We start from the raw sequence: 21220 nt of genomic DNA, 5'->3' as shown, positions 1-21220 counted from the left end.
GACCCTGCTCCCTGGCTGCAGCAATGGGCGGTGATGGAGGGGGTAGGGCAGAGCAGGTAGGGACACCCATTTTTCTGGGGCACCCCAATTGGGGGCGCCCGTTAGGAGGCTTATTCCTTCACCCACTCACTTCCCTGGTCCTTCTCGTATGAACAGAGAGCAGCAATCCCCGAAGTCCAAAGGTGCAAACAATTCGATGTTTATTAGGGTGAACTTCCAGCAAGCATGATTCCAGTTTCCTTCCTCAGTGTCCCCCTTCCCAGCTCTGGCAACACAGAGCCTTACCTGTGTCCCTGTTCCCATTTCCCGCTTTAGCCAAACATGATTCCAATTTCCCCACCCCCATTCCCTGTTCCCATTTCCGCCCCCTCACTTCCTGACTGACTGCAGACTATACAGTAAAACTTGAGTTCCGCTTAGCTATACCTTAACCAATCATTTTACTGAAATGTAACTAACCAATCCTAACATATTGTAACATGATTATGTAACCAATTAGATCCCACCACCTTAATTAGTTTACACCCAGCAAAATTAATTATACAGCAGACAGGAACAATCCCAAAACCAGACAGAGATTATACGGACAAACAATAGGGAAATGGGGACTACACTGACAGAACAACACAGAAATGCATCCGATGAAGTGAGCTGTAGCTCACGAAAGTTTATGCTCAAATAAATTGGTTAGTCTCTAAGGTGCCACAAGTCCTCCTTTTCATTTTGCGAATACAGTTATATATATAGTTGAGTTATACTAAAATCTTTAAACTGAGCAGAGGAAGTCCATAAAACAGGAAGGCAAACCAATCTTGGCTCCATTAAACCAACCAAGCTTTAAGGCCAAGTGGTAACTCATTTGGAATGCTTTCAAAACTGATTGCGAGACTCAAGATAACACATTTTCAAATTGTGACCACCATAAACTCAATGCTAATGTTTAATACACATTAGAGATGCAACTCGCTCTCAGAGCTTGGGTTAGACAAATAAATTTCAGTCAGAGCCTGAGGTTCCTCTTGAAATAGAAGGCAAACAGCATTTGATTGGTAAAATTTCACTCTGTCTCTTTGGAGTTAGTTCTGCTAGTGTGGAACAGGGGTAATCAGGATAAATCTAGAAAGAGGCGTTTCAAGACTGGAACACATACACAGGTAATCTAATGTTGAAGTGATGTGAAAATTATGAGAGGTTATTCTTGTCTCTCTCGTCACTCACAGCATGAGCAGCAGGTTGTGAACAGGAAGGTGAAATGGAGATTACCTGTCACTCGTTCACTCACACACACACACAGGCAAGAGCAGTGGCAAAGAAGGTGTGAGGGAAATGGAGGTACAGAAAGTAGGCCTTTAATGCAGTTTAAACCTGAGTTCATTTGAAAGGCAGAATGAAAGGCAGAAGTCTAGTAATGCTCTAACACCCTTCTGTCCCCTGCAGGTAAAATAACACAAGGCGCAGTTTAAAGCAGATAGCACATAAAAAGGTGAAATTATAAGCATTTGGATAACAACTAACTTTAACTAGTAGGCTTGAGGAATGGTTAAATCAGCCTTAAAGCATAAGCATACAACAGTATTGGTGCAGAAATACAGTGCTAGTTACAGAAGTGACGCACTGGAATGGGTTCCCTAGGGAGGGGGTGGAATCTCCTTCCTTAGAGGTTTGTAAGGTCAGGCTTGACAAAGCCCTGCCTGGGATGATTTAGTTGGGCGTTGGTCCTGCTTTGAGCAGGGGGTTGGACTAGATGACCTCCTGAGGGCCCTTCCAACCCGGATATTCTAGGATTCTAACAGCATTTTAGGTGCTACTGCAAAACCGATATCTCTCAGTTCTAAGAACCTGTTCTTGTTTGCTAGCATGGAAAGGATTTTAGATTTCTAAGATACTTACAGCAGTAAGTTTTCTGGTTCCTTGGCCTTATTCACAGTTTGTCTTTCAGTTATTTGGAACAGAATATTTGGCAATATTCCCATGGAAGTTAAGTTAGACTTCTTTTTGCCTCGAAAGGATTCCACCAGTACTAGAGCCTGGCATTACAGAACTCAGGAATTTGGTCCAAGTGGTTAATTACATAGGAAATCATTATAGTTCTCTCCCCATGGAACTTCTGGCCTCCCTTCAGAGCCCAGAGCTTGCCTATGGGTTTGTTGAGGGGAAAAATATCATCTGGCTAAAGTGGAGTCAACAGCAGGTTGTGCTGAAAGGGGAACTGTTGGGCTGGAGGCAGGTTACTAGCAGAGTTCCTCAAGGATCAGTACTGGGAATAAGCTATTACCAGCAGGACAGTGGGGTGGGAGGAGGTATTGTTTCATATTCTCTGTGTGTATATAAAGTCTGCTGCAGTTTCCACGGTATGCATCCGATGAAGTGAGCTGTAGCTCACGAAAGCTCATGCTCAAATAAATTGGTTAGTCTCTAAGGTGCCACAAGTACTCCTTTTCTTTTTGCGAATACAGACTAACACGGCTGTTACTCTGAATACTGGGAAAATGTTTATTTAGAACTCTCATTAATGACCCTGGCCCAAAAAGAAGGAGTTTGCTAATGAAATGTGTGGATGATACAATTTGGAATGCCTCATTGCTACAGAGGAAGATAAAAATATCATACAGGAAAAATCAGATAACCTGGAGGACAAGGCCTGAGTTCATACATTCGCTGAGATTAAACTTTAAAACAACCCTCTGTAGGGCACATATCAAGAGGAGGCTGGTGTGATGGATTCTGGGGTAAACGTGTAACAGGAAGACAGTTGGTGGGTGGCTTGCGGTTCTGTAAGTGTAGGTAAGAGACATGAAATGGAGCCGTTCCCTTTAACTCTCCTCTGGGAATGGTCTCGGAGAGGGAGATTTCCTTATGCTATATCTATTGGCAGATGTTCCTGCTCTATTCCACGGTGCAAGGCCTGCAAGCAGTGGTGAGTTGGAGCCAGTTCACACCGGTTCACTAGAACCAGTTGTTAAATTTAGAAGCCCTTTTAGAACCGGTTGTTCCGCGGGGGAGAACCAGTTCTAACAGGGCTTCTAAATTTAACCGGCCAAGAGTGGCACCTTAGGCGCCGACTCCATGGGTGCTCCAGCCCTGGAGCATCCACAGGGAAAATTTGGTGGGTGCAGAGCACCCACCGGCAGCTCCCCGCCCCCCCCCCCCAACCCCAGCTCACCTCCGCTCTGCCTCCGCCCCTGAACACGCCGCCCTGCTCTGCTTGTCCGCCCCCCCTCCCCCAGGCTACCCGGGAATCAGCCGTTCGCGTGGGAAGCCAGGGGGGTGCAAGGAGGGCCACCCACACCGCAGCAGGTAACCCGGGGTGGGGGGGGTGCAGGGGAACCGCTCCCCGCCCCAGCTCACCTCCGCCACCCTCGGCCTGAGCGGGAAGCCACCGCCTGCTTCTCAGCCCTCCCCAGCTTCCCGCCGAAGAGCTGATTCACGGGAAGCCAGGGCTGGGGTGCGAAGAAGCAGAGCGGGGCGGTGGGTTCGGGGGAGGAGGCGGAACGGAGGTGAGCTGGGGCCGGGCGTGGGGTGGGGAGCTCCTGGTGGGTGCTCTGCACCCACCAAATTCTCCCCGTGGGTGCTCCAGCCCTGGAGCACCCAGGGAGTCGGTGCCTAAGGCACCACTTTTGATGTGATCAGTGGGGGGAGCGGCCGCTCCCCCTGCTCCCCCCCAGCTATGCTCCCCCACCCCTAGGAGCCAGAGGGACCTGCTGGATGCTTCCTGGGAGCTGCCCCAGGTAAGCACCGCCGGGACTCCCCACCTCACCCCCCGGCAGGTGCCTCTGGCTCTTAGGGGCGGGGTGGGCACCCACTACGGTGGCCCACAAGACCCTCCTGCCCGGTTCTAGGGGCAGTCAGGGAACGAGGGAGGGGGATGGATGGGGCAGGGGTCCTGGGGGGCGGGGCGTCAAGGAACGTGTGGGGGGGTTGGACGGGGCAGGAGTCCCGGGAGGCGGGGGTGGGCAACAACCCCCTCGTGGGGTGAGGAGGGAACCCGTTGTTAAGATTTTGGCAGCTCATCACTGCCTGCAAGGTGTATGGTTTTATTTAGAGGGAAGCTCTGGCTTGTGTTCAGTAAGAGCTGTTGCCAGTGTTGTCTTAGCCATTGGGCAGCAGGAATTTATGGCTTCCTGGGCTGCAGCTTAGCCCCCTATCAGGACATAAATTGCATCAAATTATAATTATTTCCCATTCTTGCTAAAAGGAACAATTCTTTTGAAATGTAAAACTGAGAATTCATAATCTGAGGCGAGAAAAGGGAGAGGTAAATCTGTGAGTGACTTTCTTCCTCTCCTGTCCCCTGTGGAGACTAGAAGATCCGTCTTTCTTTCACAGCTCTGTCTTTTCCAAAAGACCGAATAACAGACAGACTCAAGGCACGGTTTTGTAGGCACAGGACTCGGTTTTCTGGCTAGGAGAAAGTTCAGAGAGAGGTTACTTCGGCCAGGTTGAAAACTCAAGGCCTTTGGTTCAGTTTTACTATTCAATTTCTAACCCAACATTTCATGTTAACGTCTTATTACAAATTGCATATTCATGAGTTGACCCCAACATCCAGAAGCAGGTGCTGAGGCCCAAATATGTTGCACCTGTGCAAGTGTTACTGAGATGATACCGGCTCACTCTCAGAAATTTCCTTTCCAGGGCAATGTTCAGAAAAAGCTCTGAAGACTGAAGCCAGTGACTCGATTCTAAATCTGCTCCCCAGAAACTTAAGTGTAACCCCAGTTCTTTCTTGCAGGTCAGACAGAGGAGAGAGCATCTGGGTGTGGAACAATGGCCGGATCAGATGACACCATTGCGATGCCGGCTCTGGGCCGCCCTTTCCAGCTGGGGATGCTGTACGACTGCCGCAGTGACTCCCTCATCCCAGGTAATTGTCACCCGGGGGGAGCCCGGGGCCCAACTTAGCGTTTCAGGAAAAAGAAGCATTTGGCACCTGTTTCTTTTAGGAACATTTGGGTTTGGGATTTGAGTTGGGGAAAAAACAAAGGGCATCCAAACCTGCCCGGGTACTGTCCTGCTGACCCTCCTTACAGCACTGGCTGCACTAGGAGAAAGGAGAAACTTTCCATCCACTCCCCTGCCACTGCGATATCTCTGCAGCCCCACCCGCATGGCAGTCGGCCTAGGAAAGGGGGACAGTGCCCCCGAGCTGGCTCATCCCCCCATTTCCACATGGGACAGGTGAGGTCCTGGTGAGAAGGGTCCTCTCTACACACAGATCTTCGGGGCATGAGGGGACCCATTAGAAGGAAACACTTCAGCTATTCACACGCATCACTGTGACCCATATGAACTGTCCCCCGCTCCCGGAAAAGGCCTGGCATCGCTGTGGACAGCTCAGTGAAAACACCCACTCTGTGTCCAGTGGCAGGCCAAGCCGTGAACAGGGTGCTCGGGTGCCCGAGGAACAGCATGGAAAATGCCACCAGACCTATTCCAATGGCATTATATAAATCAACGGGCCACGCTCCCCTGGAATGTGTGCTCCGTGCTGGCCGTCCCATCACAAAGAGGGTATCACAGAAATCGAGGCAGTTTGGACAATGATGATAAAAATGACTAGAAACCTGGGGAGAATTTCACAGGAAAAGACAAAACAAAATATTTCATATAGAGACAAGAATAAGCTGGAGGTGAAACAGGGATACAGAAGAATGAATGGGCTAGAGAAGGTAAATAGGAAAGGGCTAGAGAAGGTAAATAGGAAGTACCTATTTACTCTCTCATAGAAAGATAACAAGGGGACACTCAAAATTAAAATACAACTAGTTTAAACTCGATAAAGGAAATACATTTTAAAGCAACATAATTAGCATGAGGAACTCACCCCACCAGACATCACTGAATCATAGAAATTTAGGGCTGGAAGGGCCCTTAAGGGGACACCTAGTCCAGCTACCTGCATTGAGGCAGGAATAAGTGCACCAGGGCCATCTCTGAGAGGTATTCGTCTAACCTGTTCTTTAAAACCTACAATGATGGTATCAAGAACATAAGACCGGCCCTACTGGGTCAGACCAAAGGTCCATCAAGCCCAGTATCCTGTCCTCTGACAGTGGCCAATGGCAGGTCCCCCAAAGGGAATGAACAGACAGGTTATCATCAAGTGATCCATCCTCTGTCACCCAATCGCAACTTCTGGCAAACAGAGGCTAGGGACACCATTTTCTGCACATCCTGGCTAATAGTCACTGATGGACCTATCTTCCATGAATCTATCTAGCTCCCTTTTGAACCCCATCATAGGATTGGCCTTCACAACACCCTCTGGCAAGGAGTTCCAGAGGTTGACAATGCGCTGCGTGAAAAAATACTTTCTTGTGTTTGTTTTAAACCTGCTACCTATTAATTTCATTTGATGACCCCTTGTTCTTGTATTATGAGAAGGAGTAAATAACACTTCTTTATTTACTTTATCTATACCACTCATGATTTTTTAGACCTCTGTCATATTCCCCCTTAGTTGCCTCTTTTCCAAGCTGAAAAGTCCCAGTCTTATTAATCTCTCTCATACAGAAGCCATTCTATACCCCTAATCATTTTTGTTGCCCTTTTCTGAACCTTTTCCAATTCCAATATATCTTTTTGAGATAGGGTGACCACATCTGCACGCAGTATTCAAGGTGTGGGCGAACCATAGATTTATATAGAGGCAATAGGATATTTTGTGGCTTATTATCTATCCCTTTCTTAATTCTTCCCAGCATTCTGTTAGCTTTTTTGACTGCCGCTGCACATTAAGTGGATGTTTTCAGAGAACTATCCATGTTGTACCAATAAAATAAAAACCAGCAGGATCTTATTAAAGGGAAAAAGGCAAAATACCACATTTATTGTGAATACAGAAAGAATCATAGTAAGCAGTTAGTTATAGCTATAACATTCCATCCAATCTCATATTTATTCTCACATTCATTCATACAAACACACACCCACACCCACACCCACAGGTTCTGCAAGGTTGTTATCATAGTTACCAGCCTTAGAGTTGCTCATGCCAAGTCACTGGCCAGGTGGCCTGGACATGAGGAGGGAGCAGGGCCTTGTCAGATGCTCATCTGATGCTCCTGGAAGTTGGTTTTCAGAATCAGACCCCAAAATTCTCACTTTTTAGAGTCTATTTTTATAGGAATTTCTTCCTATGCCAGTCTATGGGAATTGCTTCATCATGCTGTTGCTGAATCAATCAGCAGATAGCACATTCCTGACGGCTCCAAGATGTTATCTTGTTCTTTGGTTCTCCCATCCTTGAGGCTGTTGGGTGGATTCCAGTCTGCCCTCCGGGGGGTCCTCTGGTTATTTCCACTTGACGCCTTCTTCAGCCGATGGACACTGGATTCTTAGGCTGGCACCTCCCTGATCATTCAGTTATTATCCACACCAAGCATCCATCCACATACATCCTCTATCTCTATTTTAATCACAATGGTTAATACAACAAAAGGGCGGGGAGTCTCTGGGTGCTGTTTCTGTTGTTAGAGTATTGCTTTGAGTCTCTCTCTCTGTGAACTGCTTTGAGAACAGACTCTGTCTTAGAATGTACTAACACAGTTAGCAGCTTGCAGGTTTCACACAGAGAGGGAGAGAAACAGCACCAAAAACCAAGAGACCTCTTAATTAGTAATACCCTGGAATTGAAACTCTGGGGAATCAAACTCATTTGTGATTTTAATACAGAACTTCTTTAATATGATCCAACATCCATACTGACTCCGAGATCTCTTTCTTGAGTGGTAACAGCTAATTTAGACCCCTTAATTTCATACATAGAGAATCATAGAATCATAGAATATCAGGGTTGGAAGGGACCCCAGAAGGTCATCTAGTCCAACCCCCTGCTCGAAGCAGGACCAATTCCCAGTTAAATCATCCCAGCCAGGGCTTTGTCAAGCCTGACCTTAAAAACCTCTAAGGAAGGAGATTCTACCACCTCCCTTGGTAACGCATTCCAGTGTTTCACCACCCTCTTAGTGAAAAAGTTTTTCCCAATATCCAATCTAAACCTCCCCCACTGCAACTTGAGACCATTACTCCTCGTTCTGTCATCTGCTACCATTGAAAACAGTCTAGAGCCATCCTCTTTGGAACCCCCTTTCAGGTAGTTGAAAGCAGCTATCAAATCCCCCCTCATTCTTCTCTTCTGCAGGCTAAACAATCCCAGCTCCCTCAGCCTCTCCTCATAAGTCATGCGTTCCAGACCCCTAATCATTTTTGATGCCCTTCGCTGGACTCTCTCCAATTTATCCACATCCTTCTTGTAGTGTGGGGCCCAAAACTGGACACAGTACTCCAGATGAGGCCTCACCAATGTCGAATAGAGGGGAACGATCACGTCCCTCGATCTGCTCGCTATGCCCCTACTTATACATCCCAAAATGCCATTGGCCTTCTTGGCAACAAGGGCACACTGCTGACTCATATCCAGCTTCTCGTCCACTGTCACCCCTAGGTCCTTTTCCGCAGAACTGCTGCCTAGCCATTCGGTCCCTAGTCTGTAGCTGTGCATTGGGTTCTTCCATCCTAAGTGCAGGACCCTGCACTTATCCTTATTGAACCTCATCAGATTTCTTTTGGCCCAATCCTCCAATTTGTCTAGGTCCCTCTGTATCCTATCCCTCCCCTCCAGCGTATCTACCACTCCTCCCAGTTTAGTATCATCCGCAAATTTGCTGAGAGTGCAATTCACACCATCCTCCAGATCATTTATGAAGATATTGAACAAAACCGGCCCCAGGACCGACCCCTGGGGCACTCCACTTGATACCGGCTGCCAACTAGACATGGACCCATTGATCACTACCCGTTGAGCCCGACAATCTAGCCAGCTTTCTGCCCACCTTATAGTGCATTCATCCAGCCCATACTTCCTTAACTTGCTGACAAGAATACTGTGGGAGACCGTGTCAAAAGCTTTGCTAAAGTCAAGAAACAATACATCCACTGCTTTCCCTTCATCCACAGAACCAGTAATCTCATCATAAAAGGCGATTAGATTAGTCAGGCATGACCTTCCCTTGGTGGATCCATGCTGGCTGTTCCTGATCACTTTCCTCTCATGCAAGTGCTTCAGGATTGATTCTTTGAGGACCAGCTCCATGATTTTTCCAGGGACTGAGGTGAGGCTGACTGGCCTGTAGTTCCCAGGATCCTCCTTCTTCCCTTTTTTAAAGATTGGCACTACATTAGCCTTTTTCCAGTCATCTGGGACTTCCCCGGTTCGCCACGAGTTTTCAAAGATAATGGCCAATGGCTCTGCAATCACAGCCGCCAATTCCTTCAGCACTCTCGGATGCAACTCGTCCGGCCCCATGGACTTGTGCACGTCCAGCTTTTCTAAATAGTCCCTAACCACCTCTATCTCCACAGAGGGCTGGCCATCTCTTCCCCATTTTGTGATGCCCAGCGCAGCAGTCTGGGAGCTGACCTTGTTCGTGAAGACAGAGGCAAAAAAAGTATTGAGTACATTAGCTTTTTCCACATCCTCTCTCACTAGGTTGCCTCCCTTATTCAGTAAGGGGCCCACACTTTCCTTGGCTTTCTTCTTGTTGCCAACATACCTGAAGAAACCCTTCTTGTTACTCTTGACATCTCTGGCTAGCTGCAGCTCCAGGTGCGATTTGGCCCTCCTGATATCATTCCTACATGCCCGAGCAATATTTTTATACTCTTCCCTGGTCATATGTCCAACCTTCCACTTCTTGTAAGCTTCTTTTTTATGTTTAAGATCCGCTAGGATTTCACCATTAAGCCAAGCTGGTCGCCTGCCATATTTACTATTCTTTCGACTCATTGGGATGGTTTGTCCCTGTAACCTCAACAGGGATTCCTTGAAATACAGCCAGCTCTCCTGGACTCCTTTCCCCTTCAAGTAAGTCCCCCAGGGGATCCTGGCCATCCGTTCCCTGAGGGAGTCGAAGTCTGCTTTCCTGAAGTCCAGGGTCCGTATCCTGCTGCTTACCTTTCTTCCCTGCGTCAGGATCCTGAACTCAACCAACTCATGGTCACTGCCTCCCAGATTCCCATCCACTTTTGCTTCCCCCACTAATTCTACCTGGTTTGTGAGCAGCAGGTCAAGAAAAGCGCCTCCCCTAGTTGGCTCCTCTAGCACTTGCGCCAGGAAATTGTCCCCTACGCTTTCCAAAAACTTCCTGGATTGTCTATGCACCGCTGTATTGCTCTCCCAGCAGATATCAGGAAAATTAAAGTCACCCATGAGAATCAGGGCATGCGATCTAGTAGCTTCCGTGAGCTGCCGGAAGAAAGCCTCATCTACCTCATCCCCCTGGTCCGGTGGTCTATAGCAGACTCCCACCACTACATCACTCTTGTTGCACACACTTCTAAACTTAATCCAGAGACACTCAGGTTTTTCTGCAGTTTCGTACCGGAGCTCTGAGCAGTCATACTGCTCCCTTACATACAGTGCTACTCCCCACCTTTTCTGCCCTGCCTGTCCTTCCTGAACAGTTGGGATTATGTTTTCCAATGTGCATTATTTTGCATTTATCAACATGAAATTTCATCTGCCATTTTGTTGCCCAGTCACCCAGTTTTGAGAGATCCTTTTGTAGCTCTTCGCAGTCTGCCTGGGACTTAACTATCTTGAGTAGTTTTGTATCATCTGCAAATTTTGCCACCACACTGTTTACCCCTTTTTTCAGATTGTTTATGAATATGTTAAATAGGACTGGGCCCAGTACAGATCCCTGGGGGACACCACTATTTACCTCTCTCCATTTGGAAAACTGACCATTTATTCCTACCCTTTGTTTCCTATCTTTTAACCAGTTACCAGTCCATGAGAGAACCTTCCCTCTTATCCCATAACTGCTTATTTTGCTTAAGAGCCTTTGGTAAGGGACCTTGTCAAAGGCTTTCTGAAAATCTAAGTACACTATATCCACTGGATCCCCCTGTCCACATGCTTGTTGACCCCCTCAGAGAATTCTAGTAGATTGGTGAGGCATGATTTCTCTTTACAAAAACCATGTTAGCTATTTCCCAACAAATTATGTTCATCTATGCGTCTGACAATTTTGTTCTTTACGATAGTTTCACCCAATTTGCCCAGTACTGAAGTGACATTTATTGGCCTGTAGTTACCAGGGTCACCTCTGGAGCCCTTTTTAAAAACTGGCATCACATTAGCTCTCCTCCAGTCATTTGGTACAGAAGCTGATTTAAATGATAGGTTACAGACTACAGTTAGTAGTCCTGCAATTTCACATTTGAGTTCCTTCAGAACTCTTGGGTGAATACCATCAGGTCCTGGAGATTTATTACTGTTTAGTTTATCAATTTGTTCCAAAACCTCCTCTAATGACACCTCAATTTGGGACAGTTCTTCAGATCTGTCACCTAAAAAGAATGGCTGAGGTTTGGGAATCTCCCTCACATCCTCAACAGTGCAGACCGATGCAAAGAATTCATTTAGTTTCTCAAGGCTGAATCCCAACTCTGTCACTCCGAGTGCGGAGTGGGGCACGCAAGGATTTTAAAAATTAATACTGGCCACTCCAGGCTTGTTTTAAACTCCCAAGGTTACAGCTTCTCTCTGACCTTGGCTTGGTAAATGCTGCCACCAACCAAATGCAAAAAACACCCAACCCCTTTCAACCTAGGAAGGAACACTTGGGAATTCCTCCCTATGGGGTGCCCTCAAGCCCTTTCACCCCAGCTGAGAAACAGTCTGGGAACAGCTGAGAAAGAAAACAAAGGAAATTAGCTGTGGCTACCAGCTAATCAAACAACATGCATAAACCTCTTAGCACACCAAAACTCCAATTCTGTTCTTAAAAAAGGAAATTTTATTAAAAATTAAAAAAAAGAAAATTCATCTGGAATTTAGGCTTCTGCTAGATTTTAAAAGAGCAATTCCAAAAATCAAGCACCCAAAATAGCTTTCTTGTGGGTTTAGCTTAAAGGTTACAAGCAAACAAAAGCATCTGGGGTTATGACAGAGGAGTCCACAAGCCAATAAGAAATAAAGTAAATAACCCTAATCGCATCTGGCTAAACACTCTGATCTGTTTACACATTGGAGTTCAGATAAGTCGTTCTAGGCATGATCCGATGATTTATAATCTGGGGTGAGCTGAATTCGCGCCGGTTCGCGCGAACTGGGTGTTAAATTTTGAACCAGTTTTAGAACCGGCTGTTAACCCACTTCCCTGCAGGGGGCGCTGAGGCTTTGCTGGGCTCCGGCCGGGAAGTGATGTGATTCCTCCTCTGGCAACCGGGGGCGCTGCGCTGCGGGAGCGACGTGGGCTGCCCCCCCGGCCCTGGGGCTCCCGCTGCTGCCTGGGGGGTCCCCGGCTGCTCTGCTCGGCCGGGGCTGCGTCCTGCTGCTCGGGCTGCTCCCCGTGAGCCCCCACCACCCTGCCCGCAGCCGGCCCCGCCGCACGCACCCCCTGCCCTGCCCGCAGCCAGCCCGTCTCCAGCCACCCCTGCACCCTCTGCCCTGCCCGCAGCCAGCCCCTGTCTCCAGTCAGTCCCTGCACCCCCCTATCCTGCCTGCAGCCAGCCCCTACCTCCAGTCAGTCCCTGCCGTACCCCCTGCCTGCAGCCAGCCCGTCTCCAGCCACCCCCACACCCCTTGCCCTGCCCGCAGCCAGCCCCTGCCACCTGCACCCCCTGCCCTGCCCACAGCCTGTGCCTGCCTGCAGCCACCCCCTGCCTGCAGCCAGCCCCTGCCCTGCTCACAGCCAGCCCGTCTCCAGCCACCCCTGCACCCCCTGCCCTTTCTGCAGCCAGCCCCGCCCTGCCTCCAGCCACCCCCACACCCCCTTCCCTGCCCGCAGCCAGCCCCTGTCCCCAGCCAGTCCCTGCCGCACCCCCTGCCCACAGCCAGCCCCTGCCGCACCCTCTGCCCTGTATCCAGCCAACCTCTGCCGCACGCACCCCCTGCCCTGCCTGCAGCCAGCCCCTGTCTCCAGCCAGCTCTGCCGTACCCTCTGCCCACAGCCAGCCCGTCTCCAGCCACCCCCACACCCCCTGCCCTGCCTGCAGCCAGCCCCTGCCGCACCCTCTGCCCTGTATCCAGCCAACCCCTGCCGCACGCACCCCCTGCCCTGCCTGCAGCCAGCCCCTGTCTCCAGCCACCCCCACACCCCCTGCCCTGCCCGCAGCCAGGCCCTGCTACCTGCACCCCCTGTCCTGCCCGCAGCCTGTCCCTGTCTCCAGCCAGCCCCACACCCCCTTGCCTCCAGCCAACCCTGCACCCTCCTGTCTCCAGCCAGCTCCGCACCATCTGCCCTGCCCACAGCCAGCCCCGCACCCCCTTGCCTCCAGACAACCCTGCACCCTCCTGTCTCCAGCCAGCTCTGCTGCCCCTGCCCTGCCCGCAGCCAGCCTGACCCCCCTGCCTCCAGCTAGCCCTGCCCCATGCCCCTGTCTGCAGCTGTCCCCGTGTCCACTGGTGCCCTGCAGTTCCCAGGGCAGTAACCCTGCACACCTGCTTCAATAAGTGGGGAAGGGAGCAGCTGGGACCCACACTTGTGCACACCCTAGGGTGACCAGACAGCAAGTGTGAAAAATCAGGACAGGGGTTGGGGGGTAATAGGAGCCTATATAAAAAAAAGACCCCAAAACCAGGACTGTCCCTATAAAATTGGGACATCTGGTCACCCTAGCACATGCCCAGGGCATGGCGGGGACCCACACCTGTGAAACGGAGGTAATTTCTAGGTCAGGCCCATCTTTTTAAAAAAAGAACTTTCGGCAGGGTTAACATACATCCCTATTTTCCCAGACAGGTCAGGCCTTTTTGTTCTTAAATCGCCATCCGGGAGGAATTTTTAAAATTTAAAAATTCCTCCCAGGAAAATACACACCTATGGTAACCCTGTTGGTACAAAAAATACATACTGAGGCACATCCCTCAGGGAACAGGTTGTTAAGATTTTGGCAGCTCATCACTGCTTATAATCATACCTGGCTTAGCTGCTTACAACATGGCTGCTCTGTCCCTCCAGCCCAGAGAACAACAGACAAAGGCAAACTTTCCCAATTTTAAAAAGTTCTAGCCTTCCCATTGGCTCTTTTGGTCAGGTGCCCACTTTTTTTTTCTTTACCTGGGGGACTTTTAACCCTTTACAGGTAAAGCAAGTAAAGAACAGCTATCAAGAGGGATTTTACAGCTAACTGATTGGCTGGGTGTCCATCAAAGGGAGCTACCCCCACTTTATTTATCACAGATGGGGATTCCACAACCTCCCTTGGAAGTCTATTCCAGTGCTTAATTATCCTTACAATTAGAAAGTTTTCCTAATAACTAACTTAAACCTCCCTTGCTGCAGATAAAGCCAATTACTTTTTGGCCTCCCTTCAGCGGACATGGAGAACAACTGATCACTGTCCTCACTGTCAACAGCCCTTAACAGATTTGAAAACCGTTATCAGCTCTGCTCTCAGTCTTCTTCTCTTAAGACTAAACATACCCACTGTTTCTAATCTATCTTCTATAGGGCAGGTTTTCTAAACCCTTTATCAGTTTTGTTGCTCTTCCCTCACCCTTCTAGTTTGTCCAGATTTTTCTTGCAGTGTGGCGCCCCAAACTGGACACAATACTCCAGCTCAGGCCTTTCCAGTGCTGAGAAGAGCAGGACAACTACCTCCCACACCACAATTATATTAGCCTTTTGCACAACTGCATCCCATGGTTGTCTCATATTCAATTTGTGATCCGCTATAATCCCCAGGTCCTTTTCCGCAGTACTACTGCCTAGCCAGTTATTCCCCATTTTGTAACGGTGCATTTGATTTTTCCTTCCTAAGTGTAGTACTTTGCACTTGTCTTTATTGAATTTTATCTTGTTGATTTCAGACCAATTATCCAATTGATCAGATCATTTCTAATAGAAGTCAGAGTAGCAGCCGTGTTAGTCTGTATCCGCAAAAAGAAAAGGAGGACTTGTGGCACCTTAGAGACTAACCAATTTATTTGAGCATGAGCTTTCGTGAGCTACAGCTCACTTCATCGGATGCATCCCTGTAGCTCATGAAAGCTTATGCTCAAATAAATTGGTTAGTCTCTAAGGTGCCACAAGTCCTCCTTTTCTAATAGAAGTGACATTTCAATCATAAATATAGCACTTGCTTCCTGGGACAGTGTACTCCTGAGGGGGGAGTGAACTCAGTCATTCTGGAGAGGGATATATGAAAAAAAACAGAAAAGATCACATCTTCCAAAGTCCTGTAAGAAGCGGGGGGCAAGGGAAGTATGTTAGTCGTGTAGTTCAGCCTTGACTTGGCACGTTTGTATGTTACCAGGTCAGTTTACTTGATGTCCTTCACTCGTTATTTTTCAATCTCAGAAATGAGACACAATTAAAGGATGGATACACTCTGTGTCCTGTGCATCTATCAGTTACGTTACCATGTGTCTGTCTCTACTATTCCAGGGATCACACTGTGGGGCCTGGAACAGCTTCGCAAGGATGTAAACACAAAACCACAACCCAAGACTGAATTTGAGATCATCGCATCCGACACCATTGAAGAGAAGGCCAATGCCCTCAATGTCACAGCCTCGCTGAAGGCCAGTTTCCTGGGGGGGCTGGTTGAAGTAAGTGGATCTGCCAAATACTTAAATGACACCAAAAAATCCAAACAACAGGCCCGAATTACTCTCCAGTACTCTGCCACAACAAACTTTGAGCAACTAACTATGAACCATTTAGGACCAGAGAATGTTTCTTATCCTGCTGTATTTGACCAAGGCACCGCCACCCATGTGGTCACGGCTGTGCTGTACGGGGCACAGGCTTTCTTCGTGTTTGATCGGGAAGTTTCTTCTTCTGAGAATGTACGTGAGATAGAGGGAAAGCTCCAGATTGCAATTAAAAAGATACCCATGTTTTCCATAGAAGGGGAAGGAGCTGTCAAAATGGATGAAAGTGAAAAATTAAATGCTGCAAAATTTAACTGCAGGTTCCATGGTGATTTTGCTCTTGAGAGAAATCCAACTAATTTCCAAGATGCCATGCAAACATATTCCACCCTCCCCAAGCTGCTGGGTGCCCAGGGGGAGAAGGCCGTACCAGTGAGAGTCTGGCTGTACCCGCTGACCAAGCTGGATTCCAGAGCTGCTCGGCTGGTGCGTGAGATCAGCTTAACACTGATTTCTGATGCTCAGACTGCTCTGGAGGAACTGGCAGAAGTAAACATGCAATGCAATGACATGGTGAAGAATCCGATCGCCACAAGCTTCCCCGAAATCAAGCTGAAAATACAGCAATTCAGAGATCTGTGTAAGCAACACAGACAGACTTTCCAGAAACAGCTAGCAGGACTCTTACCATTAATCCGTGGAGGTGGAAAAGAGGAAGGGGGCCTGGTGGATATTTTGTCATGTAAAAACCAGTCACCGTTCAATACCCAGAGCCTCAGTGAATTTCTGGATACAAAGGAGAAAGAGATGAATTATGTGAATTCCTACCTTAGGATCCTAAGCAATGTAAAAGTGGTGTCCTCTCAGAATGAACTAGATGAAATAGTACTCAACCCTGAGCTTGACTTCATTGTCTCTTTTACATTCACCTCACTGCATGAAGAGGAGCCATATTTATCAGTTTTAAAACAGTGGCTTCAGACCCAGTATATAAAGGAAACTCATGATCCTGCAGCAGCCAGTTCTGTTGCTGAGAAACCAAAATCCAAAATGTGGTTTGAGGAACAAGAAATTAATAGAAAAGCTCGAAAATCTGCAAAGTCCCTTTCACGTTTTGTCAATGTCAACAAATCTAACGGGAAGATTCGGTTCATTGTGTCCTCTGTTCCAGACAAGGACAATCCAGGCACTTCCATTTACCTGTATGAGGAGGGAGAGCTGATCAGCACCAACTTTGAGGCTCCATCAAAGCCTCTTCCTCCCCTGATTGATGGAATCAAACATGACCGTGTGCAGCTCAAGTTTAACCCAGCAGCCTATGGAAGGGCTGAGATATCCGGCTATCGGGCAGAGTACAGAATTGTAGGACAGGAGAACTGGACGGCTGTGAATGTAAATAACACGCAAGAGACATTCACAGTAACAGGGCTACGTGCAAACACCGAGTACCAGTTCCGATACGCTGCAGTGAGCAAACCAGGGCTCAGCGAGAGCAGCGATGTGAGTAATCCTGTGAAGACTCTCCCTCCTACCAGCCCGCCTGGGAAGCCCGTAACAGTTATTGTAGATTCATCTGCCATCGCCCTCACCTGGGAGAGTCCAAGTGTCATTGGAGATGGAGTCAGAATAAGGCAGTATAAGGTGGAATATAAAGTAGAGGCAGGAGATACAAGTCAGGAGGGGAAAGACAAATGGCTGGAACGAAGGACAGAAAAGAGAACCGAGTTCTATAGCATTGATGGACTGAGTCCTGAGACACCCTACAGAGTCCGGGTTTCGGCTGTGTGTGCGGATGGGGCTGTGAGTGACCCAAGCGAAGAGACTTGCATCTCAACCCTAAAGAAAGGTAACATTTAAATATATTTGCATATTTCTTCCCACCCCAAACACAGGACTCTGGAGTAGTTCATTCAGGTAAAACTATATTTATCTTTGGAAGAAAAATTGAGATGTCCCAAGTGTATAATGTAGGCGTGACTTCAGAATCAAACTATTTCTTGCAATTTAATATCTGAACTGGAGTAATGCATACAGGGCCCAACCCAACCACCGGGATCTGCTGGGGACTGTACAAATGATACTGAGCTGCCAGGTCTGGTCAAGTTAAGGTACCAACTAGCTTTCTGTGAAAAGCTTCATTCTTCTAAGTGCTCTAAAATTGTCATGGTTACATGGATTGCCTTGAAATTTGATATGCCTCAGGGGGCACTGGCTAGGGTCAGTGATCCAAATCTGAGATCATTTGACCAAGGGGTTCCTGGGATACAATCTCCTCTCCCTCCCGCCCCCCCAACTCCCTAAAAAAACCATAGTTTTTAAAGGTTGACATATTCTACCACCGTGGTTTTGCCCAGACCTGGGGATCAAGCCCTGGCTCTGATCCTGCCACAAGGGTCTCACTGACTGGAGGATAACACGCAGAGAGTGAACGGCACCCACTAGGCCTCTGGGGGGAGCAACATTCAGAACATTATTGGACAGATAGTACTGCTCATGAACTAAGGGGATCATACTGAGCACAGAGGAGCCAAGAGACTCTGGAGGTGGAGAGTTTCCACTGTAGCTGGATAGGGCTCTGTAGATAGGGCAATTTCCTGCAATATCACTGAAAGATCTTATTGTACTAACTGTATGTACTGCTGTGGGCCAGGATTGTGTATAACCTCTCTAGTTAGGAGATGTGATGGATGTAAGACGTGGCGGTTCAAAAGGCTGTATTGAAAATGTGCCAGACAAGTATGGACTTTTGGGACAATAAATATTAAGTGGATTTTCTGGGGAGTCCCTAGGGCGAGGTTAATGCAAATTACTTACCTCTGGTCAATGCAAAAACCCAGCTTTTTGAAGTTAAGCTCTGAGGGGAGGGTTTTTTCTGTTGATTACCTGTTACAGAAGGCAAAGATCAAAGGCCAGAGTTGGATAAAGATATGGCTGATCTGCCCAGCCATTGCTCTGGTTCTGGATCTAAACTTCTAACCCCGGAGAATACCCAGATGTGGGGTTTGAAGGACTAAAAGCTTCTAGAGCTGTAGATTGGATTTGGGGGGACGGGGAAATCTCAGGTCAGCTTTCGAGCTTTATTGTTTTAATATTTATTCTCTGTCATGCTTTTACCTAAAAGAAGAAACGTGGTTGCTTAGAAGGAGCTGTGTGGAAACATATAGCTGTGGGCAATGCACTGCTCGTTGTCTTCAGAGAGAAAGCAAAGCGCAGGCCCTGGCCTGTTTAGACAGTCTGGCTTGCTGGGGATATCCCAGGGTGAGGCGGGGAGCTGTGCAGCCTTAAAAGCCCATACAGGGGCCGGGGAGAGAGGGGGACACACACACACACACGCGCGCAGAGGGCCACAGTCGCCCAGATCACCTCCTATCCCAATCACAGATCTTCCAAGATGGTTCAATTTATTCCTCCACCCTTCAGTACAGCAACACCTACCACAGGGATTACAGCTGCAGTGCATGGAGATAATTCCCAGAGGCCATTGCCAGCTCCAGAGGGCAGAGTTAAGGTTGCGAAGGTGTTTACCTAAACTCGCTATCTCCTGGCATTCACAAGATTCAGTTTTGCTGAACTGACTTTCTTGAGGGGTGCAAGGTCTCACCAGGCATCTTAATGCTGCGTTAGTGAAGTATTTTTGCCATGTTATCTCTCTCTCTGTGTCGATAGTTAGCTGTATAAAGAGCAGCACCGACTGGCATACATATATGTTACACAGTATTGTTCCGAAGTGGGTGAGTGCAGGGGGGAAGATTCTGAGGCTCAGGTCTGGCCCAGCCGATCCTTTCGCTCTGTCATTGACCCATGTGTGCCGATAACGCTCTGATTCTGTCTCTCCCCAGCGAATGTGACTCTGGATCCAGACACGGCACATCCTGAGCTCGTCCTGTCTGATGATCGAAGAACCATGAGCCGGGGCCCCGAGAGCCAGATGTTGCCTTACAAACCGGAGAGATTTGATTATTTGCTGAGTGTGCTGGGCTCTGAGGGCTTCACCTCGGGGAAACATTCCTGGCAGGTGAAGGTGGAGGGAGGAGTAGCCGGAGACTGGGCTGTGGGGGTAGCTAGACAGTCTGTGCTGAGGAAGGAAGAGGTTGGCTTTACCCCCGAGAATGGGGTCTGGGTGGTGCAGAAATGGGGCAATGCCAGAGACTATCGGGCTCAAACCTCCCCTGTCACCCGCCTGTCCTTGAGTAGAGAACCCAGCAGGATCCGGGTCTCTCTGGACTATGAAGGGGGGTTGGTGGCATTTAATTATGCTGATGATCTGGCCCCGATCTTCACTTTCCCACAGGCTTCTTTCAATGGGGAGAAAATCTTCCCTTTCTTCTGGGTCTGGGGTGGAGGATTCCAGCTGAGCATCCATCCCTGAGACTCAGGGTAGCCCGGGGCCCTGTCAGTACCATACAGAGCAGGCTAGACCCATCTCACGGTCCTGCAGTGACTGCCCAGTCTGCTTGTTCTCATGCTGTATGGTTCTGTAGGATTATATCCGTGAGCAGGGTCAGAATGGGCACCAGGAGCTCCTCCCTTTGAGCCCTGTGCCGGTCTTGGCCAGAATCCCCCGTGGTGCTCACTGTCTGAAAGGGGCAAAGTAAAACCAGGGCTCTCGCCCGGCATCTCCACCCCCTCTTCCTGTCAGGGCACAAGGCTGGCAGCTCACTGCACTGTCTCCAGGTCCTCATCAGGGGGCTTCCAGCTGAGACACGGACAACTGCTCCACTCGCAGCATGGGCCCTTTGCACAGTCTGAGGGGGCAAAGGCAGAACCCTGCCCCAGGATCAGCCCCTACCATTGTGCTAAAATGATTACTCACATCTTCTCTCTGAGTTGCTCAGAGGTGTTTCTATCCTACTGTAAACATGTCATTCTCTTGCAGTAAGGAATGCAAAGTCTTTTAGCAGCAGAAATTATGAAATAAAATCCTACTTTATGCTTTCAGACCATTGTCAGATTGTGTGTTAGGTATATCTTACAATGAAATGTGTTGCTTTATGCCAGAGCTAATCAAAATTTGACATTTCAGAAAACAAACAAATTCCTTCACCAGGAGTAGCAGGCAGATCGTTCCCATGGCTATTGCCAGCACCAAGGGGCAGAGTTATGGTTGCATGGGATTTATCTGTATTTCCTGGTTTTCAGAGGTCTGAGGTTTGCTGAACCTGATGTCCTGGAAGGACACGAGAGACCACCGCATATGTTGTATTTTGTACTACATTGAATATTCGTTAAACGATAAGTGTTTTCTTTTTTCGTTGACTCCATCACGATAGTTTTCAGGGTGCCCACCCAGGTAACTGATAGAAGTTCTGATTATTGCAGATTCAATATGGATCTCATAGTTTTGGGGTTCAGAGTGTGAATCCTTGTGGGATTTATTGTAGCACTGTTCAAACTACAATGACGTTACATCTCTCTCTCCTGCTGATCCCACATCGTTGTGGAGGATCTTCAGCGGCTAGCGTTAGAAGAGCTATCGGAATAATCCACTCAGTCCATTATTCCTATAGTAGGCACCCTTTACTAGACGGGCCTCTGAACTGTCTCTCTGTAGTGTCCAGTCCTCTCCCGGAACACACACAAGTTATTAAGTTCATTGCTCTTTTAAAGAGTCAA

The 21220-nt window shown here is 48.4% G+C and overlaps 1 protein-coding gene across 5 annotated transcripts in view; it reads left to right on the top strand.

The window, feature by feature from the left end:
* Positions 1 to 20545, top strand: part of LOC140905759 (stonustoxin subunit alpha-like) — a 47277-nt gene extending 26732 nt beyond the window's left edge. For all 5 annotated transcript variants that reach the window (XM_078851267.1, XM_078851265.1, XM_078851264.1 and 2 more), the window contains exons 4-6: positions 4733 to 4864; positions 15399 to 17453; positions 19447 to 20545. In XM_078851267.1, coding sequence (XP_078707393.1) covers positions 4768 to 4864; positions 15399 to 17453; positions 19447 to 19976 — 2682 coding nt within the window. In that variant the 5' untranslated portion in view covers positions 4733 to 4767 and the 3' untranslated portion in view covers positions 19977 to 20545. The remainder of the gene's footprint in view (positions 1 to 4732; positions 4865 to 15398; positions 17454 to 19446) is intronic.
* Positions 20546 to 21220: the final 675 nt, after the last annotated feature.

This window comes from Lepidochelys kempii, chromosome 2 (genome assembly GCF_965140285.1).
Source record: "Lepidochelys kempii isolate rLepKem1 chromosome 2, rLepKem1.hap1, whole genome shotgun sequence".
Classification (NCBI taxonomy): Eukaryota; Metazoa; Chordata; order Testudines; family Cheloniidae; genus Lepidochelys; species Lepidochelys kempii.
The sequence above is the reverse complement of the archived record's forward strand: the minus strand, read 5'-3'. Positions and strand labels throughout refer to the sequence as shown.